Source organism: Talaromyces marneffei, chromosome 4 (assembly GCF_009556855.1).
Source record: "Talaromyces marneffei chromosome 4, complete sequence".
NCBI lineage: Eukaryota > Fungi > Ascomycota > Eurotiomycetes > Eurotiales > Trichocomaceae > Talaromyces > Talaromyces marneffei.
Window position 1 is genome coordinate 413,668 of NC_072351.1, and position 14,445 is coordinate 428,112.

A 14,445-nucleotide genomic window follows, 5' to 3' on the forward strand; every position below is an offset into this window, starting at 1 on the left:
GCCTAGAGACTACTATATAACTAGTGGCCAACATGACTCTTAAAAAACCACTTGTTATCAAGAGCTGACCTACTCTAGTGGCAGGTGACATTAGAGTGATACACAGCTGCAATCCATCCAACCCAACCCCCTTAAAGAACTTGGATTACAGACGGTATTCCCGGATGGCTCTGTCGAGGCGAAGTCAGATGGCTGCTGTGCCGCAAATGTATCCTGTTGGGGGGGGAGGTGATTTTCTTTGTCTTCTTCTACATGTGGCCATGGCCATTAAGGAGAGTGGTAGGTTTCAGTCTCGTGGAATGTGAAGAGTAGTGAACCCCTCCTCGTCAGTCTACTCCAAGTTGTCGATTTTCATTCAGACAAATACCTAGAGTTAGCAATCAATTTTTCAAGCTTTATGAACTTGAAAAAAAAAACTAAAAAACCTAATAATGGCACAAAGTGACGGCGAATCTGGCCGAAACTCACCGGATTATCCGTCGCAGATAATAGGTGCAACATTGAATGGTGGCAGTAGCGAGTCACGTCGTCGCAGTGGTTCAAACGATAGTGAAGTTTCTACTCCATCGCTTGCAGACGAGATATTCAGCCCTTCGGCTTCAATCGTCACAGACATCACGGAGGACTATGGATGGGAGACTCCCGTGAAACGTGCACCAATACCCAGTCCACAATACATGATGATAATATCATCGGGTCCCCTCAAAATGAAACCCAAGACGAACTACAGGGGACCAAGGACCCTTCCAAGCAAGACGAAGAATTTGATACTCATTCCCCGTCTCCAGCATCGAGAAGGACGAGAAGCGCCGCTAGACATAAATTCCAAGCCAGAAACTTATCTCTAGAATCAGTTAATACCAGTGCCGTGTTGCTTGGCAAGCGAAAAGAGGTCTCTGATTCTCCTGTTGATAGCGATGCGTTGGTATCTGATCAAATCTGGGAGGGATCGATCACTGTGTCCAAGCCAACGACACCAAAGCGGCTGCGACAAATCAAGTTCTGGACGCCTGAACTGAATGGGCATATTGACTTGAATTTTCGAACGAATCCAGCATGCCTAATCAGAGCAATACGAGTCAGCGATGTCGGTAGAGCCATAAAATCCACCTCCAATACACGCGTATCCTGCACGGAGAAACTGGACGTTAACCAAAGCCCTCCGCCGTCTGCTAGCCAATCTATCCCAGACATCACCATTTCTCTGCCGGCGGAACATAGACCAGACCATAAAGAAGGAGATGCAGATACGCTGCCTTGCAAAAGCCTGTTGTTGGGCGACGATACAATCCAGCACGTGCTCTCTCTGCTTTCGGCGCAAGCCTTCTCTGCATCATCCCCTAAGGAGCAAAAATCGAGGGAAGCATCACTTTCCAAGATCACACCGATCGAGATTCGTGAGCGCCTAGAAAATGACATTCATCACTGCCTGGCATCCACAACTCAGGGTCGGCGATGCAAAAGAACTTCCGAGTCAGACAGCTCGCAGATCATACGCAGCTTAGACAGTATAACCAAGATCAAATGCAGTCAAGTGCCCGAATACCTGAATGATTTGATCTCTACTGCATTCTGTTCAACGACGCATCAACGCGTGGCACGAAAAGAGCTGGGCAATTGGATGGTAGATATTGAAAAACTATGCGAAGTTCCCATAGCTGTCAAGAAAACAACAACGTCTGTATCCAGGGATCATCGTCTTCTCGCTCTTGCCAACTGGATTGATCTCCTTAGTGGTGGGAAAGGTCTACAAAGCATGGTCCAACCAAAAGTCCAGGACAGAAATCATCCCGGCGTTACTTCAGAAGGTTGTCGCTCGCTTCAATACTTTAAACCATACATTACCAAGAAACTGAAAAACGTCTCTGTACCCGAAGCTCTGGAAAGGCTTCTAATGGAGCCCATTAGAAAGAAAACCGAGATTGAGGGAGTCGGTATTATATATGTTTACTGGCAACCTTCTAATTTTGGACATCTGAAAATTGGCTGTACCACGCTGGACCTCCAGAAGCGCATGAAAGCGTGGAGCAACCAGTGCAACAAATCGATGGAGTTGTATTTCCCCAATCCAAATGATGCCCAAGAGCTCGTTCCGGTCAGTCACATCTACCGCGTAGAAAAGCTAGTGCATATGGAATTGAAGAACCTCAGACGGATCGAGCAGAGTTGTCCGGGCTGTAGGCAGAACCACAGAGAATGGTTTGAGGTATCGCTTGATCTTGCGGTGGAAGTTGTGCGCAAATGGATGGCTTGGATGCGGGAATCTCCGTATGAGAAGCGACCTGGATCATCAGATGAGTTGGTATTGAAGGCAGAACAGAGAAGGAAGTTAAAGGCCCTGTGCGAACCGATAACGGGCGTTTCGGTTACTGCCCAAGCCATGGAGAAGGCATGGAGTAAAACCCCTCGTCAAGCCAGGCGTCTCTCAACTGGCAGACTGCCACGAATGAGGAGCCAATCCATGTAGCTGAGGCCGATCAGTTTACCTGGGCGCATCAAACCTTGAACATTTTAGGTCTCATAATTCATTAATATAGATGATGAAAAAAATAGTACCAAGATGATATTTTATACTTCTTTCGTACATATGTAACTCCAATGTAACAATGCTTTGCTTAATGATAAATGGTATCGTGCCAGGGGGAATATAGCCTCATAAAAATATGTCAAACCGAAAACAAAAACCGAAAACGATGCCGCTCAGGTAAAAAGGGGCTCAAGAGTAAGGAAATCAACTATCATAAAATTCTAAACTTCAACTGTTTGCAGAGGTACATATCCTTCCTCCTCTCTGACTTGTTTGGACTGTTTGCCAAAGACAAATTTCGTGAACAGTGTACGTAGACGAGAAATGGTTCCGCGTCTGTGGTCACCAGTGGCACTGAATGGGCTTGATTTCCATTGAGATTCTGTAGTAGGAGGCTTGGAAAATCCACCATTGACGTCTTCCTCGAGTAAATCGATTTTCATCCAACCAGGTCGTTTCCAGAATTTGAGGAGAAGACTACTTCCCACGACGGACACACTAGATGCCGCCATTGCAGCACCGGCGGCCATGGGCGGTAAGGGAGCACCGCCGAATGGCAAGAAAATTCCCATGGCGAAAGGAAGGCCGATTATGTTGTAGACACAGGCCCAGATCAGATTCAACTTGATACGGTTAAAGATTGTGCGAGCTAGAGATAAGCTTGCTGGAACGGCGAGAAGATCGTCGGATCGCATGAGAACCACGTCGGCGGCCTCCATGGCGACATCGGTTCCGGAAGCGAGGGCTATGCCGACTAATGCAGTTGCAAGGGCTGGGGAGTCGTTGATTCCATCGCCAACCATGGCCACTTTGTCGCCTGCAGCTTGATAGGATTCGATAATCTCTTTCTTTCCACTGGGGACAACACCTGCCTTGACAGAGGTTTTGGGAATGCCAAGGGCGCGTGCCACTGCCAACGCAGCAGGGTAGGTATCACCAGTAACGATTGAAACATGGTATCCCATCTTATGTAGCGCTGCAACAACTGCGACAGCACTCGATTTGAGCGCGTCTCGCAATGAAATAGTACCTGTGTAGTGTCCATCAATCGCAACGTGAATTTGTGTAAATCCTGCAAAGTCGTCCTTCTTCGGCTCAGGAGAAGCTGAGTCATTGACCGTACTCTCTGCCGACTCAGGAACATTCACACCGTTGGAGCGGAGGAATATGGCATTTCCCATTAGAACACTGTACCGAGTCCGTTCTACACTTGACATCGGTTCGACAGTAGCCGAAATGCCTTTGCCAGCGGTTGCATCAAAGGTGCCTACCGTTCCATTCAAAGAATCGTCACTCATCAAACCCATCTCTTGTTTCGCTGCTGCAACAATGGCCCTTGCCACTGGGTGCTCGCTGTTGGTTTCCGCGAGACCAACAATCTGCCACCAGAGCTTACGGCGCCAATCATTCGACATCCAGGTGGGTTCCAACTTGGTTTCGGCGACGCTCATTTTACCTTCCGTCAAGGTTCCAGTCTTGTCGAAGACGATGTGGTTGACTTTCGTGGCGGCTTCCAGAGCAGCGCCACCTTTGAACAGGATACCGTTTTCCGCACCAACTCCAGTTCCAACCATCACGGCAGTTGGGGTACTCAAACCGAGGGCGCAGGGGCATGCAAAGACAATGACCGAGATGCACAGTTTCAAGCAAACCATAATTTTACCGCCATTCTCGGGCTTGTTGAAAATCTTTGGCGGATGGGGCAAAACGTGACTCAGAATCATCCAGGCCACAAACGTCGTCAGACCGAGAAGAATGATGATGGGGACAAAGTATCCTGCGACGATATCTGCCATGCGCTGAATCGGAGCACGGCTCGTTTGGGCGTTTTGCACCAGCTTCACAATTTGACTCAATTGGGTATCGCTTCCAGCACGAGTCACCTTAAACTCGAGGGAACCAGCCCCGTTGACGGTACCAGCAATGACGGCATCGCCTTTCTTCTTATTAATAGGCCGAGCCTCGCCCGTAATCATACTTTCATCAACATGACTTGCACCTTGAATGACGACTCCATCCGCAGAGACCTTGTCGCCTGGTCGTAAAAGTACGACATCTCCGACTTGAAGGAGCTCTGTCGGCACAGCTTTCAGACCACCCTGTCCAGCCTGAGATGCAGCGCCAGCGCCAGTGTTCTTTTCGTTCCATTCCTCGGCGGCCTTTTCCGCTGCTATAGGGTCTTCGTAGATGGTAGTCATAGAAGGTGCAAGCGACATTAGTCGAGAAAGTGCTTTTGAGGTTTGACCTTTTGCTCGGTTCTCCAACCATCTACCAAGTGTGATGAAGGTGATCAACATAGTACTAGTGTCAAAAACAGTGCTTGGACGGTTGTGTTGGCTACCGAAAATCGCAACGAGCATCGTAAACACGCTAAAGAAGAAAGCAGCAGAAGTGCCTAGCATGACAAGAACGTCCATGGTAGGAGATCGATGCTTCAACGATTTGAAACTGCTCTTGTAAAATCGCATACCGATGCCGAATTGAACGGGAACCGTTAGACCCAAGGCAACAAGATCACCTAAATAGAGACCGGGAAAGATGCAAAATTGGCCAAAATCCAGGAACTTCAGGTACATTGGGAAGATCATCGTGATGAGGAACACCGGTACTGCAAAGGAGGCAGAGAACAGGAAGGCCCGCTTCCATTCTTGTATTTCCTTGGTCTTCGCAAGCGATTCCAGTTGGGCATTATTATCTTCAAAATCAGACAGTAATGCATTATATCCAGCCGCTTCGATGGCTTCCACCACAGATCGAATCCCGATTGTCGTGGGATTATGTATAATGGTTGCACGAGATGTCAAGATATCAATGGAGATTGAGGATATTCCAGGTTTCTGCTTTAGGACTTCTTCTAGTGACGATGCGGACGCAGCGCCATTCAGACCGTATAGAGTAAGTCGTATAGTCCTGGATGTCTTATGAGACACGCCTAAATGGGGTATAGAAGACAATACACGGGCGTCAAATCCCACATCCTCAATCATGGAAGCAATCTTCTCCGACGATAAAATCTCGGGATCGTGTACTATGACGGCGCGCTCGGCAAGCAGACTAATGTCGAATTGAACTAAGCCCTCCACGTCATTGAATGCATTTGTGACGCTTGATGTACATGCACCGCATGTCATGCCTTCTATTGCGACGGTCGTAGACATCATTTGAGTGGTGTTGTTCGACGATGGGCTGTCGGAAGGCTCGGCCGATTTTGTGTCTAAAACAGATGCGCCAAATCCCCGGTCCTCGATAATGTCGGCGATTTGACTTGCAGTCACAACGGTAGAATCATGCTCAACAACGGCGCGTTCTGACAACAACGATACGTTGACTGAATATATACCAGCGACATCCTTAAGTCCCCCTTCGACCGCGGAGGTGCAAGCACCACAGGTCATCCCTTCTATAGCAATTGTTGTGACGGACGACTGTGCACCCGCATGGTCCTTCTTATCAGTCGTTTGAGGCATATCCGTAGATAATACCTCGGCGTCGAATCCTCTATCTTCGATCAATTCGGCGACTTTACTAGGCGGCAACGCAGTCGGGTCATGGTGAACAACGGCGCGGCCCATAACCAAACTGACCGAGACCTCGCCAGCGCCCTGGACATCCTTGAATGCGTTTTCGACGGCAGATGTGCAGGCGCCGCAGGTCATGCCGTCTACTTTTACCGTAGTTGTCGCCATATGGAGAGGCGTGGTCGTGGCTGCGGTGGCCTCCGCCGAAGGTGATGACGTTGCCATAAGACCGATAAATGGTTAAATGCTTTGTTGGAAATATATTTGCAATACGCAACACGGACAAGGCGACCGGCGATTTTTAACACATCAGACAGACGCTACGGTAGCGTAAAAGCGATTACTATCGCAGTCTATGTGAGACGTTGCAGGGGTGGTTTGCGACACGCGGGCGGTCTCAGGAACTGCGTCAGGAAGTTTGATCTACAGTATAGATCTGATAAGATGGCCAGTGTTTCATTATGATGTGGGTGGTCAGAGGTTAACAGAATAGACACCTCATGGCTTCTGGGGCGGCGTGAGGTTTTAAGGAAGCAGAGAGGGGGCGGTAGTGGTAAGTTATTAATAATTATTGTAATTACTAAGAGGAGTAGGAGTAAGAAAGAATGCAAGATAAGCAGCCAACTTACGTACAGAGTAAGTCGCTGTTTTCCCAGGTGAGATGGATGCCCCAAGGATGCGACCGAGACCAAGTTGCCAAGCCACCTCGAGCATTCCGGCATTCCGAGATCACGTGCCGTGTTCCGGAGTTTGTGTGAAGGCAACTGCCTAATGCGGCCTAGCCCTCTGTGCTATCGCGGTGGCCCTTGCTGTTCTTCCCGGCCTGGAGATGACTGCATATCTGGCCTCTTTATGGATCAGCTCACCGTAGTATACATAGTATTGCTACTGTATGCACTCTGTAGTATTATCGGCTATTGAAATACGCACTAACTACAGGGTTTCACAGCCAATCATACATACAGCACAGTTCTACCAACCCTCTGAATCTCCATTCTCTGCTCCGTCTGCATCTTCCTGACCGGCAAGAGGCACAAATCTAAAATCCACAAAACTCACATGCCGAGCACCCCCTCGTGTCGGACCAACTTCGCCCTCGATGTTTCCACTGCCCAGCTCAATCATGAATTGTAGACTTAGCACCCCTTGAATATCCCCTCGTATGCTCACCTTGCTCGCTGCAGCCATAGCCCGAGATGCTTTCCGAATAAGCGCAAAGCGGTAATTCTCCTTCACTAGAGACCCCATGGAGGAAGGAGGATTTACTTGGAAGGTTTCGGTCACTGCGGGAGCAAGTCTGGCTCGTTTCACCCCGTCATCTTGTAGATTTTTGTAATTTGCTTCGCTGTCCACCTTCTCCTTGTCTGTTGAGAATTTGACGCTAGACTCACTGAATGGCCCACCAGAGCCCGATAGTGAGAGGAAGGGCGCAGTTTTAGAAGAGGCTGAAATGGTGAGAGTAGTTGGGTTTGTCGCGTCCAGTTCGTTGATGGCGTTGTACAGCCATGCAGATCGCATGATAATTTTCATTATTATGGCGTCACGTTGCAACGGTATATCCACCTCACCACCAGCGGAACCAAACGAAGGATCGTCTGACTCGTAAGTAGTGAGCTCGCATGTTGTAGTGACCCCAGATTCCGAAAGTGTGATGCAAAGTGGGCTGCCAGGACTTGAGTATCGCAAAGCACAAGTGCGGCCGAGTAATAGAGCTGGGCTGGTAAAAGCACCACTAGGGGTGTTCTGTAAAGAGCCATTTGGTAGAAATGATGACTGACTAGCATCGCCAATGCCGAAAATTTGCAGGGTTTCCAGGAGAGCGGTAAGAGATATTAGAAATTGAGGATAAATATCCTCAGCAGACTCCTCGTCGTCCAAAGCATTGCCGTTGCGATTTTGAAGTGGAGGAGCATTGAATGTATAAGTGGTGAATAGGGCCCGGTCAAGGAACACAAGTCCCTGCATCACCCGGCTCTCTTCTACAGAAAATCGGATTCCATCCGGCGTGATTTGTATGCGGGCCTTTTCTGCGAATCCGATACAGCGCAGAAGTGTGTAGAGATGATAGGCGTCGTTCGAAACGGCAGAAAAGATGGGCTCCATATTGGTGGCAGGAGCAATTGTGGTCGACAAGTGAACTTCAGAGAACGAAGCAAAGCTCGATTAGAAAGAAGTTGCAAGTTCAATTTCAAAGATAAATGTACATCTCTAGCAGTCTAGAGTTCCCGATCGTCCGATTATAGTACATGATCATGCGTGGCTGGGGTAGGTTTTTGCGACAGTTTAAACGTAGACACCAACGGCACAAATCATGAATACGGCCCCGAAGCTTCATGGCATTAGCAATCAATGAGACGTATGAGATGATATATATAGCATACCCAAATGCAAGAGACGCCGGTAGGCCGAGGAGAGGTATATTGAGGAATGATCGATCTGTGAACGAGAGATTAGTCGCGGATTGCCAAAGAGACTAGTAAAATAGAACTCACTCAATCCAAAAAGACCAGTAAGAAGAAGAGCTAAGGATATCGTCAGAAATGTGGTCTGCTTTGTTTTATATTATTTTGGCCTACCGATGAATAGCAAAGCAAAGCCAACGGCGAATTGGTTGTCCTTTGCGACAATGGGGTAGTATGGAGCTGCGGAGGTCTCCCAGAGGTTGTTGAGAGACATTGGTTGCGATTGTTGATAGATCGATTGCTTCGAAATTTAAGACAAGGTGAAGAAAAAGTGAGACTTGGAAGGTCTATGGAGCTGGGACAACGAGAAAAGAGCAAGCAATTGAGGAGGACTGGTTAGAGAGTCCATGCAGAAAGAGCTGTCTGGTCTGGCGATATACACAAGCTGTCCTCTTGGCACAGGGACACCGGATAATAGTACCCCCGCTGGTTAATCTCCGGTCGTAGCTCCGACCGCCAAGAGCCCGCTGGGGTATGCGCGACCGACTCCCAGACAAACGCAGTGGCGTCAATGTCAACCACTTGCTATCATTAATTAGACACAACTCCATCGATACCTGGGTCGCAAATATGTCAACTGTCAGTGAAGGTAAGCATGATCTGAGAATTGACTCATGGCTGGTTGGTTTGGCGCATGATCTAATGGTCTTCAGATATGAAGCGCAAGGCTTCGGAAGAAGCCGACTCCCCAGATTCCAAACACCGGAGCAAGAAGGCTCGGACGGAGTCATTTAGTGAGATCAGGGTACGAACGGCTCAGAGTGAACATTAATTACTTGTTCTGACACATACGTGATTATAGGAAGATGCAGTCGAGAAGGCACCCCTCAAAATCGTCCCATATCCCGAAAAGGTGCGTTCAATCAACTGTGCTTGTGTTCATCGCTCCGAGACTAACACATTTCTACCCCCAGCCCGCCGTTATAGAAGAACGAAATGGCGAAATTGAATTTCGAGTGGTGAACAATGATGGGCAAAGGGAGAGCTTCATCATCCTCACCGGATTGAAGTGCATTTTTCAGAAACAACTTCCTAAGATGCCAAAGGATTATATTGCGCGATTGGTCTACGATAGGACACATCTTTCCATTGCCATCGTCAAGCACCCTCTAGAGGTTGTAGGGTGCGTATAGCCATGTTACCTCCAGAGGCAGGATACGTCTGCTAACTAAATTCTAGTGGTATCACATATCGCCCATTCAGAGGTCGCAAATTCGCCGAAATCGTGTTCTGCGCCATCTCCTCAGATCAGCAGGTTAAGGGATATGGTGCGCATTTGATGTCACATTTGAAGGTATGCATCACAGCAGTCGAAGATCATATCGACATCGAGTTAACGTAAGACAGGACTACGTTAAAGCGACTTCGGACGTGATGCATTTCCTTACGTACGCAGACAACTACGCTATCGGATACTTCAAAAAACAAGGGTTTACGAAAGAAATCAGTCTCGACAAATCAATATGGATGGGATACATCAAGGATTATGAAGGTGGAACGATCATGCAGTGCACGATGTTGCCCAAGATTCGGTATTTAGAGTCAGGCCGCATGATTCTCAAGCAAAAAGAGGCAGTACATGCGAAAATCCGAGCATTCAGTAGATCGCACATCGTTCACTCGCCTCCTAAAGAATGGAAGAATGGAGTGGTCAAGATCGACCCCCTCAGTATTCCTGCCATCAAGGAATCAGGGTGGTCACCGGATATGGATGAGCTCGCACGCCAACCTCGACATGGACCCAACTATAACCAGCTTCTCCATCTTCTCAATGATATGCAGAACCACTCTGCAGCCTGGCCATTCGTGCAGCCAGTGAACCGAGATGAAGTTCCAGATTACTACGAGGTGATCAAAGAGCCTATGGATTTGTCAACCATGGAGGAGAAACACGAGAAAGACCTTTATCCTACTCCACAAGACTTTATCAGGGATGCAATGTTGATATTCGACAACTGCCGAAAATACAACAATGAGACCACGCCATACGCAAAGAGCGCCAATAAGCTTGAGAAGTTCATGTGGCAGCAAATCAAGAACATTCCCGAGTGGTCGGTAAGTACAGCTCTTACGCCAACGTTCTAGTTTGTGGGCATTGCTAACTTCTTTCTAGCATCTTGCGGAGAATCACTAGGGATTGTCATGAGGGACACATTATGATGAAGACGTTTGTTTGAAAATCGCAATATACCACCGGATTATTTGGGATTCAAGGACAGTTGGCCGGATGGAGTTATGGTGTTTTGTTGCTGGGAGGACGCATATTTGGTGTATTTTGCAATCATAAGCTACACAAGACAAAATCAGATTATTGGATGATTGAATTCCCATAAGTATATAAGTTACAATGTTGTAGATGACTTCAAAGTTCAGGTGGCTGGCGATCCACGTGCGGGCCGACACGTCACCCTGCCAAGACTTCCAATTTCGGATAAATGTTTCAACGTGCCCCTGTGGGAGCAATCTCAACAACCTCAATCATTATTGTCTACAACCACCCAGTCTAATTTTAAAGTCTTCCGTGAAACTGTGGCAGCCATTATTCGCTCATTCGTCATTCGGTTCACGGCGCTGCGCGCTTACGACTATTACCTCTCCTTTCGTATCAACAATTCCTGGCTTTTAAGCGACTCTACACGACTAGCATTCTCCAGGGGCTTTTGATAGGACTGCGCGATTTTCTCTGACTCTCGCTCCTTTAGACAATCGCATATCTCTCCTCTCTAACCGATCAATTTCTTCTCTTCAGCTGGACGTTTGTCGTAGCGCCATTGATCCGGTAGACCAGGAAATAGCGACTATCACCAGTCTCGGGTTTCCAACTTCACCAGTCTACGCCCCACGCACTTCACAATGGCATCATTAACGAGCCTCGATCTTGAGAAGCGAAAGCGCCTGCCGACTCTTTTTGAAGTTCTCAGTCGCTACACACTCGCTCCTGTCGATCTCTTCTCATTCTACATCTACATGCGAGACCAACAGCGATCGGTTGATTATTTGGATTTCTGGTATGATGTCGCAGTCAATCGTTGGCCTTAACGCGCGATCTAACATTTTATTACGCTACTATAGGCTCGATGTCTCACAGCATATGTCTCTTTGCCGGCATTACGTTCGAGAACTACGTCGTTCAGTGCTTGTAGCCACACCCGAAGGCGGCAGCAGACCGTCCTCAACCATGCTCGATAACATTCCCGACATTCCCACTGAAGCAGGTCCGTCGGGTTATTATGGTGTTTCCTCTGAAAAAGACGCAGACTCCAGACTGTCGGCATTTTTACGCTCTGAGAACCCATCACAACCTTCGCCGCCAGTAAGTGGACATTCAGAGAAGCACTCGTCAGAGGAACGGCCGCCGCGTCCCAGCTTCATGAACTCCACACCCGAAACCCGCTACGACTCTTCAAACTCTCCCGGCCATACAGTGGCGCGAACAGATATTCGACGAAGCGCAGAAAAGATCTTGTACACATATCTCATCCCCGACTCAGAGCGTGAAATCGTCCTGCCCTCCGACATGCTGACCTCAATTATTGAAATGGTGGAACGCGATGGCCGGGATGACCCAGAAGTGTTCGATCAGGCCAAGGATTATGTCTTTCAAGCCATGGAACGAGACGCTTTCCCAGGATTTTTGCAGGCAAAAGCTCTTGGAAACCTTGTTCCGCTCAGTATTCTTGCGCGTTTAGCGTTTGGATTGATTAGCTTTTGGGGTGCCTTTTGGGCATCGTTTTATGTTGTTTTGACTGATAAACCGAGGGCAACACGCTGCTGGGTACGTCTACCCTACAACTTACCTCTTGGAGAAATACTAACATATATTCCAGGTCATACTCCCATTCGTGGTGGCATCGTACTTCATCACGACATACCAATACAAAATCGACCCGTTCATGGCTCTACTCGGTTTCAGCGAGTATACATTTATGAATTGGCAGAGGATACAAGAACCATATGTCCGTTCTCTGCTAAATCAGCGCGCCTTGGTGACGTTGGCATATGCCCTTCTCATCGCTGCCGCGTTGAGTATACTCTTTATTCTTGTGCCGGGTACTATGCTATGATGACCTTTCCTTGGCTTCTTTGACTATTACATTGGCGTTTCCTGCGGATATACCTTTTCCATTTTCTCTTCACCATTTTTTCTTGAGGACGCACAAGCGTTGCATTTATAATAATATTGGTGAGTGTTTTCTTCTATGGTCTAGTTTTCAGCGTGATGGTGTTTTCTGCGCTCCCCTCGCTGCGATCTTTCCTTGTTGTTGAGCTTGCCAGCCTTTTCTTTTGTTCATCCATGTATGTAGAAGTTCTCTTGCCAGCTAGATCTGGTTTTGAGTATTTTGTGTTTAGCAATGGGATTCTGCCTAACTAGGTTGGATTCTGGAATTCTACTTCTCTACAGCAAGTTCTTCAAGTTTCTTGGTAGTATTCAGGCCATGAAAAGGTCATTGTCATAATCTGAGTAGGTGGTGCAACTCGTATACACCGCAAGTCAAGGTAAACAAGTTAGCCAGCTGCTCTACGCCAACGGATTTTCTGTTCGTCCATCGAACAATCAAGTCTTTCTCCCAACACCAAGCAATCTCTTTGACTGTCTACTCGCACCAGTCCCTCTCCCAGCACCACTAGCACCAGCACCTTCATCAATATCCATTCGCGAACCACCATATACGTCCATACCACCATCACTTCCATTATCGAAATACCCATCATCCTCATCCTCCAGATCATCGCCGCTGTATTCGCGTTTGTTGCTGCTACTGCCACCGGCCGTTCCTGCTGCTGCAGTAGAGGAACTACCAGGTCTGTTTCCGGAGGCTCTGCCAGAACGAAGACCATATTTGGAGTTTCTGCCGGCGCCGCGGAAGCCGCCGACGTTGTCATCTCCGTCGGCATCGGCGGCAGCGAGGGCTTTTTCAAGGGCGGCGGTGCGTTGTCGATCTGTGATGTTGTTGCGGATAGTCTGATCCTTAATCTTTGCAATCTCGGCTTCAATGCCGTTGATAATATCCCCGCAACGACCTTCCCATTCAGATAGGATTGAGATCAGCGTAGATACGTCCTGAGGTCGGACATCGCGTAATGGTGCGACGGCCGTTACGTTGACGGTCGGAGGGTTTGTGGCTGGGGATAGTCGTGCAACGATAAGGGATGAGTAGATGGCGGTTGTGACGAGGGACTCGAGTTTGGCCGCAGTGGGGATTGAGAGTGCTTGCATCAATGCCTGGTATGTGAGGGGGCGGATGGTGCTGGATAATGTGAGGAGGGATAGTAAGCGGAGTTTCAGGGCTTGTTCATCGTTAAGAGCTGGTAGGCCAGGTGTTTCTACAGTCATGAGTGTCAACAAGAAATTCGACTTCATCCAATAGTACTCTATCTGTAGATTTACCTTGATACTCCTGCCATGTCCCCCAAGCAAATATCTCAAGCAACTTCAAATAACCGCGAAACTCTTCGGGAGTGTCCGCTGAACCCAGAGCCTGCACGGCTGGAGTCTCCAGCAACTCAGCAAAGACGAATGTGTTTGGGTTTGAGGTTGCGTTCGAGATTATGTTGGCGACGAATCGTGGGGAGGAGGCTGTCGATGATGTCGTTAGGTGGATGAATGGTTGGAGGGCCTCGAGAGCCCTGGAATGTGCTTGATCCATTGTTTTTGTCGATAATTCTCAGTTGGGATAGATGTTCGCAGCGTCGAAGCGGAACTCGATGTCATCCACCGTGCCGCTTGTTGGATGAGCGGTCAGGAAACAGGGAGAGCAGAATGGATGTGATCAGGGGTTCTTGGATTTTGAGCAAGAATTCAGACGATTTATGGTTCGAATGTAGAGAAACGATTCACTTCCATCTCAGGGTATTAAGATGTCGTCGACAAGTGAAGGTCCATCCATTGTTGAGGTCAGTTACCCGTTGTTGTTAGTATAGCCACGTAGTTACTTGT

At 48.2% G+C, this 14,445-nt stretch overlaps 7 protein-coding genes across 7 annotated transcripts; 3 read left to right on the plus strand and 4 right to left on the minus strand.

Annotated features, from left to right (window-relative positions):
• Window positions 1-431: 431 nt before the first annotated feature.
• Window positions 432-848, plus strand: EYB26_005215 (uncharacterized protein; the record flags this gene model as incomplete). Its single annotated transcript, XM_054264505.1, has 1 exon — window positions 432-848. One exon carries the CDS (start codon window positions 432-434, stop codon window positions 846-848), a length of 417 nt encoding a protein of 138 aa, XP_054120480.1.
• A 1,900-nt stretch (window positions 849-2,748) lies between these two features.
• On the minus strand, window positions 2,749-6,270 carry EYB26_005216 (uncharacterized protein; the record flags this gene model as incomplete). The annotated part of the gene is made up of 1 exon (XM_054264506.1): window positions 2,749-6,270. The coding sequence occupies one exon, from the start codon at window positions 6,268-6,270 to the stop codon at window positions 2,749-2,751; it is 3,522 nt and encodes a 1,173-aa protein (XP_054120481.1).
• A 747-nt stretch (window positions 6,271-7,017) lies between these two features.
• On the minus strand, window positions 7,018-8,148 carry EYB26_005217 (uncharacterized protein; the record flags this gene model as incomplete). Its single annotated transcript, XM_054264507.1, has 1 exon — window positions 7,018-8,148. One exon carries the CDS (start codon window positions 8,146-8,148, stop codon window positions 7,018-7,020), a length of 1,131 nt encoding a protein of 376 aa, XP_054120482.1.
• Window positions 8,149-8,328: 180 nt separating this feature from the next.
• Window positions 8,329-8,721, minus strand: EYB26_005218 (uncharacterized protein; the record flags this gene model as incomplete). The annotated part of the gene is made up of 4 exons (XM_054264508.1): window positions 8,329-8,374; window positions 8,427-8,481; window positions 8,538-8,567; window positions 8,622-8,721. 4 exons carry the CDS (start codon window positions 8,719-8,721, stop codon window positions 8,329-8,331), a joined length of 231 nt encoding a protein of 76 aa, XP_054120483.1.
• A 356-nt stretch (window positions 8,722-9,077) lies between these two features.
• On the plus strand, window positions 9,078-10,641 carry EYB26_005219 (uncharacterized protein; the record flags this gene model as incomplete). The annotated part of the gene is made up of 7 exons (XM_054264509.1): window positions 9,078-9,096; window positions 9,161-9,252; window positions 9,310-9,360; window positions 9,422-9,630; window positions 9,687-9,801; window positions 9,855-10,562; window positions 10,621-10,641. The coding sequence occupies 7 exons, from the start codon at window positions 9,078-9,080 to the stop codon at window positions 10,639-10,641; spliced, it is 1,215 nt and encodes a 404-aa protein (XP_054120484.1).
• Window positions 10,642-11,360: 719 nt separating this feature from the next.
• Window positions 11,361-12,571, plus strand: EYB26_005220 (uncharacterized protein; the record flags this gene model as incomplete). The annotated part of the gene is made up of 3 exons (XM_054264510.1): window positions 11,361-11,515; window positions 11,580-12,282; window positions 12,335-12,571. 3 exons carry the CDS (start codon window positions 11,361-11,363, stop codon window positions 12,569-12,571), a joined length of 1,095 nt encoding a protein of 364 aa, XP_054120485.1.
• A 491-nt stretch (window positions 12,572-13,062) lies between these two features.
• EYB26_005221 (uncharacterized protein) lies at window positions 13,063-14,155 on the minus strand (the record flags this gene model as incomplete). The annotated part of the gene is made up of 2 exons (XM_054264511.1): window positions 13,063-13,832; window positions 13,897-14,155. The coding sequence occupies 2 exons, from the start codon at window positions 14,153-14,155 to the stop codon at window positions 13,063-13,065; spliced, it is 1,029 nt and encodes a 342-aa protein (XP_054120486.1).
• Between the last annotated feature and the right edge of the window lie 290 nt (window positions 14,156-14,445).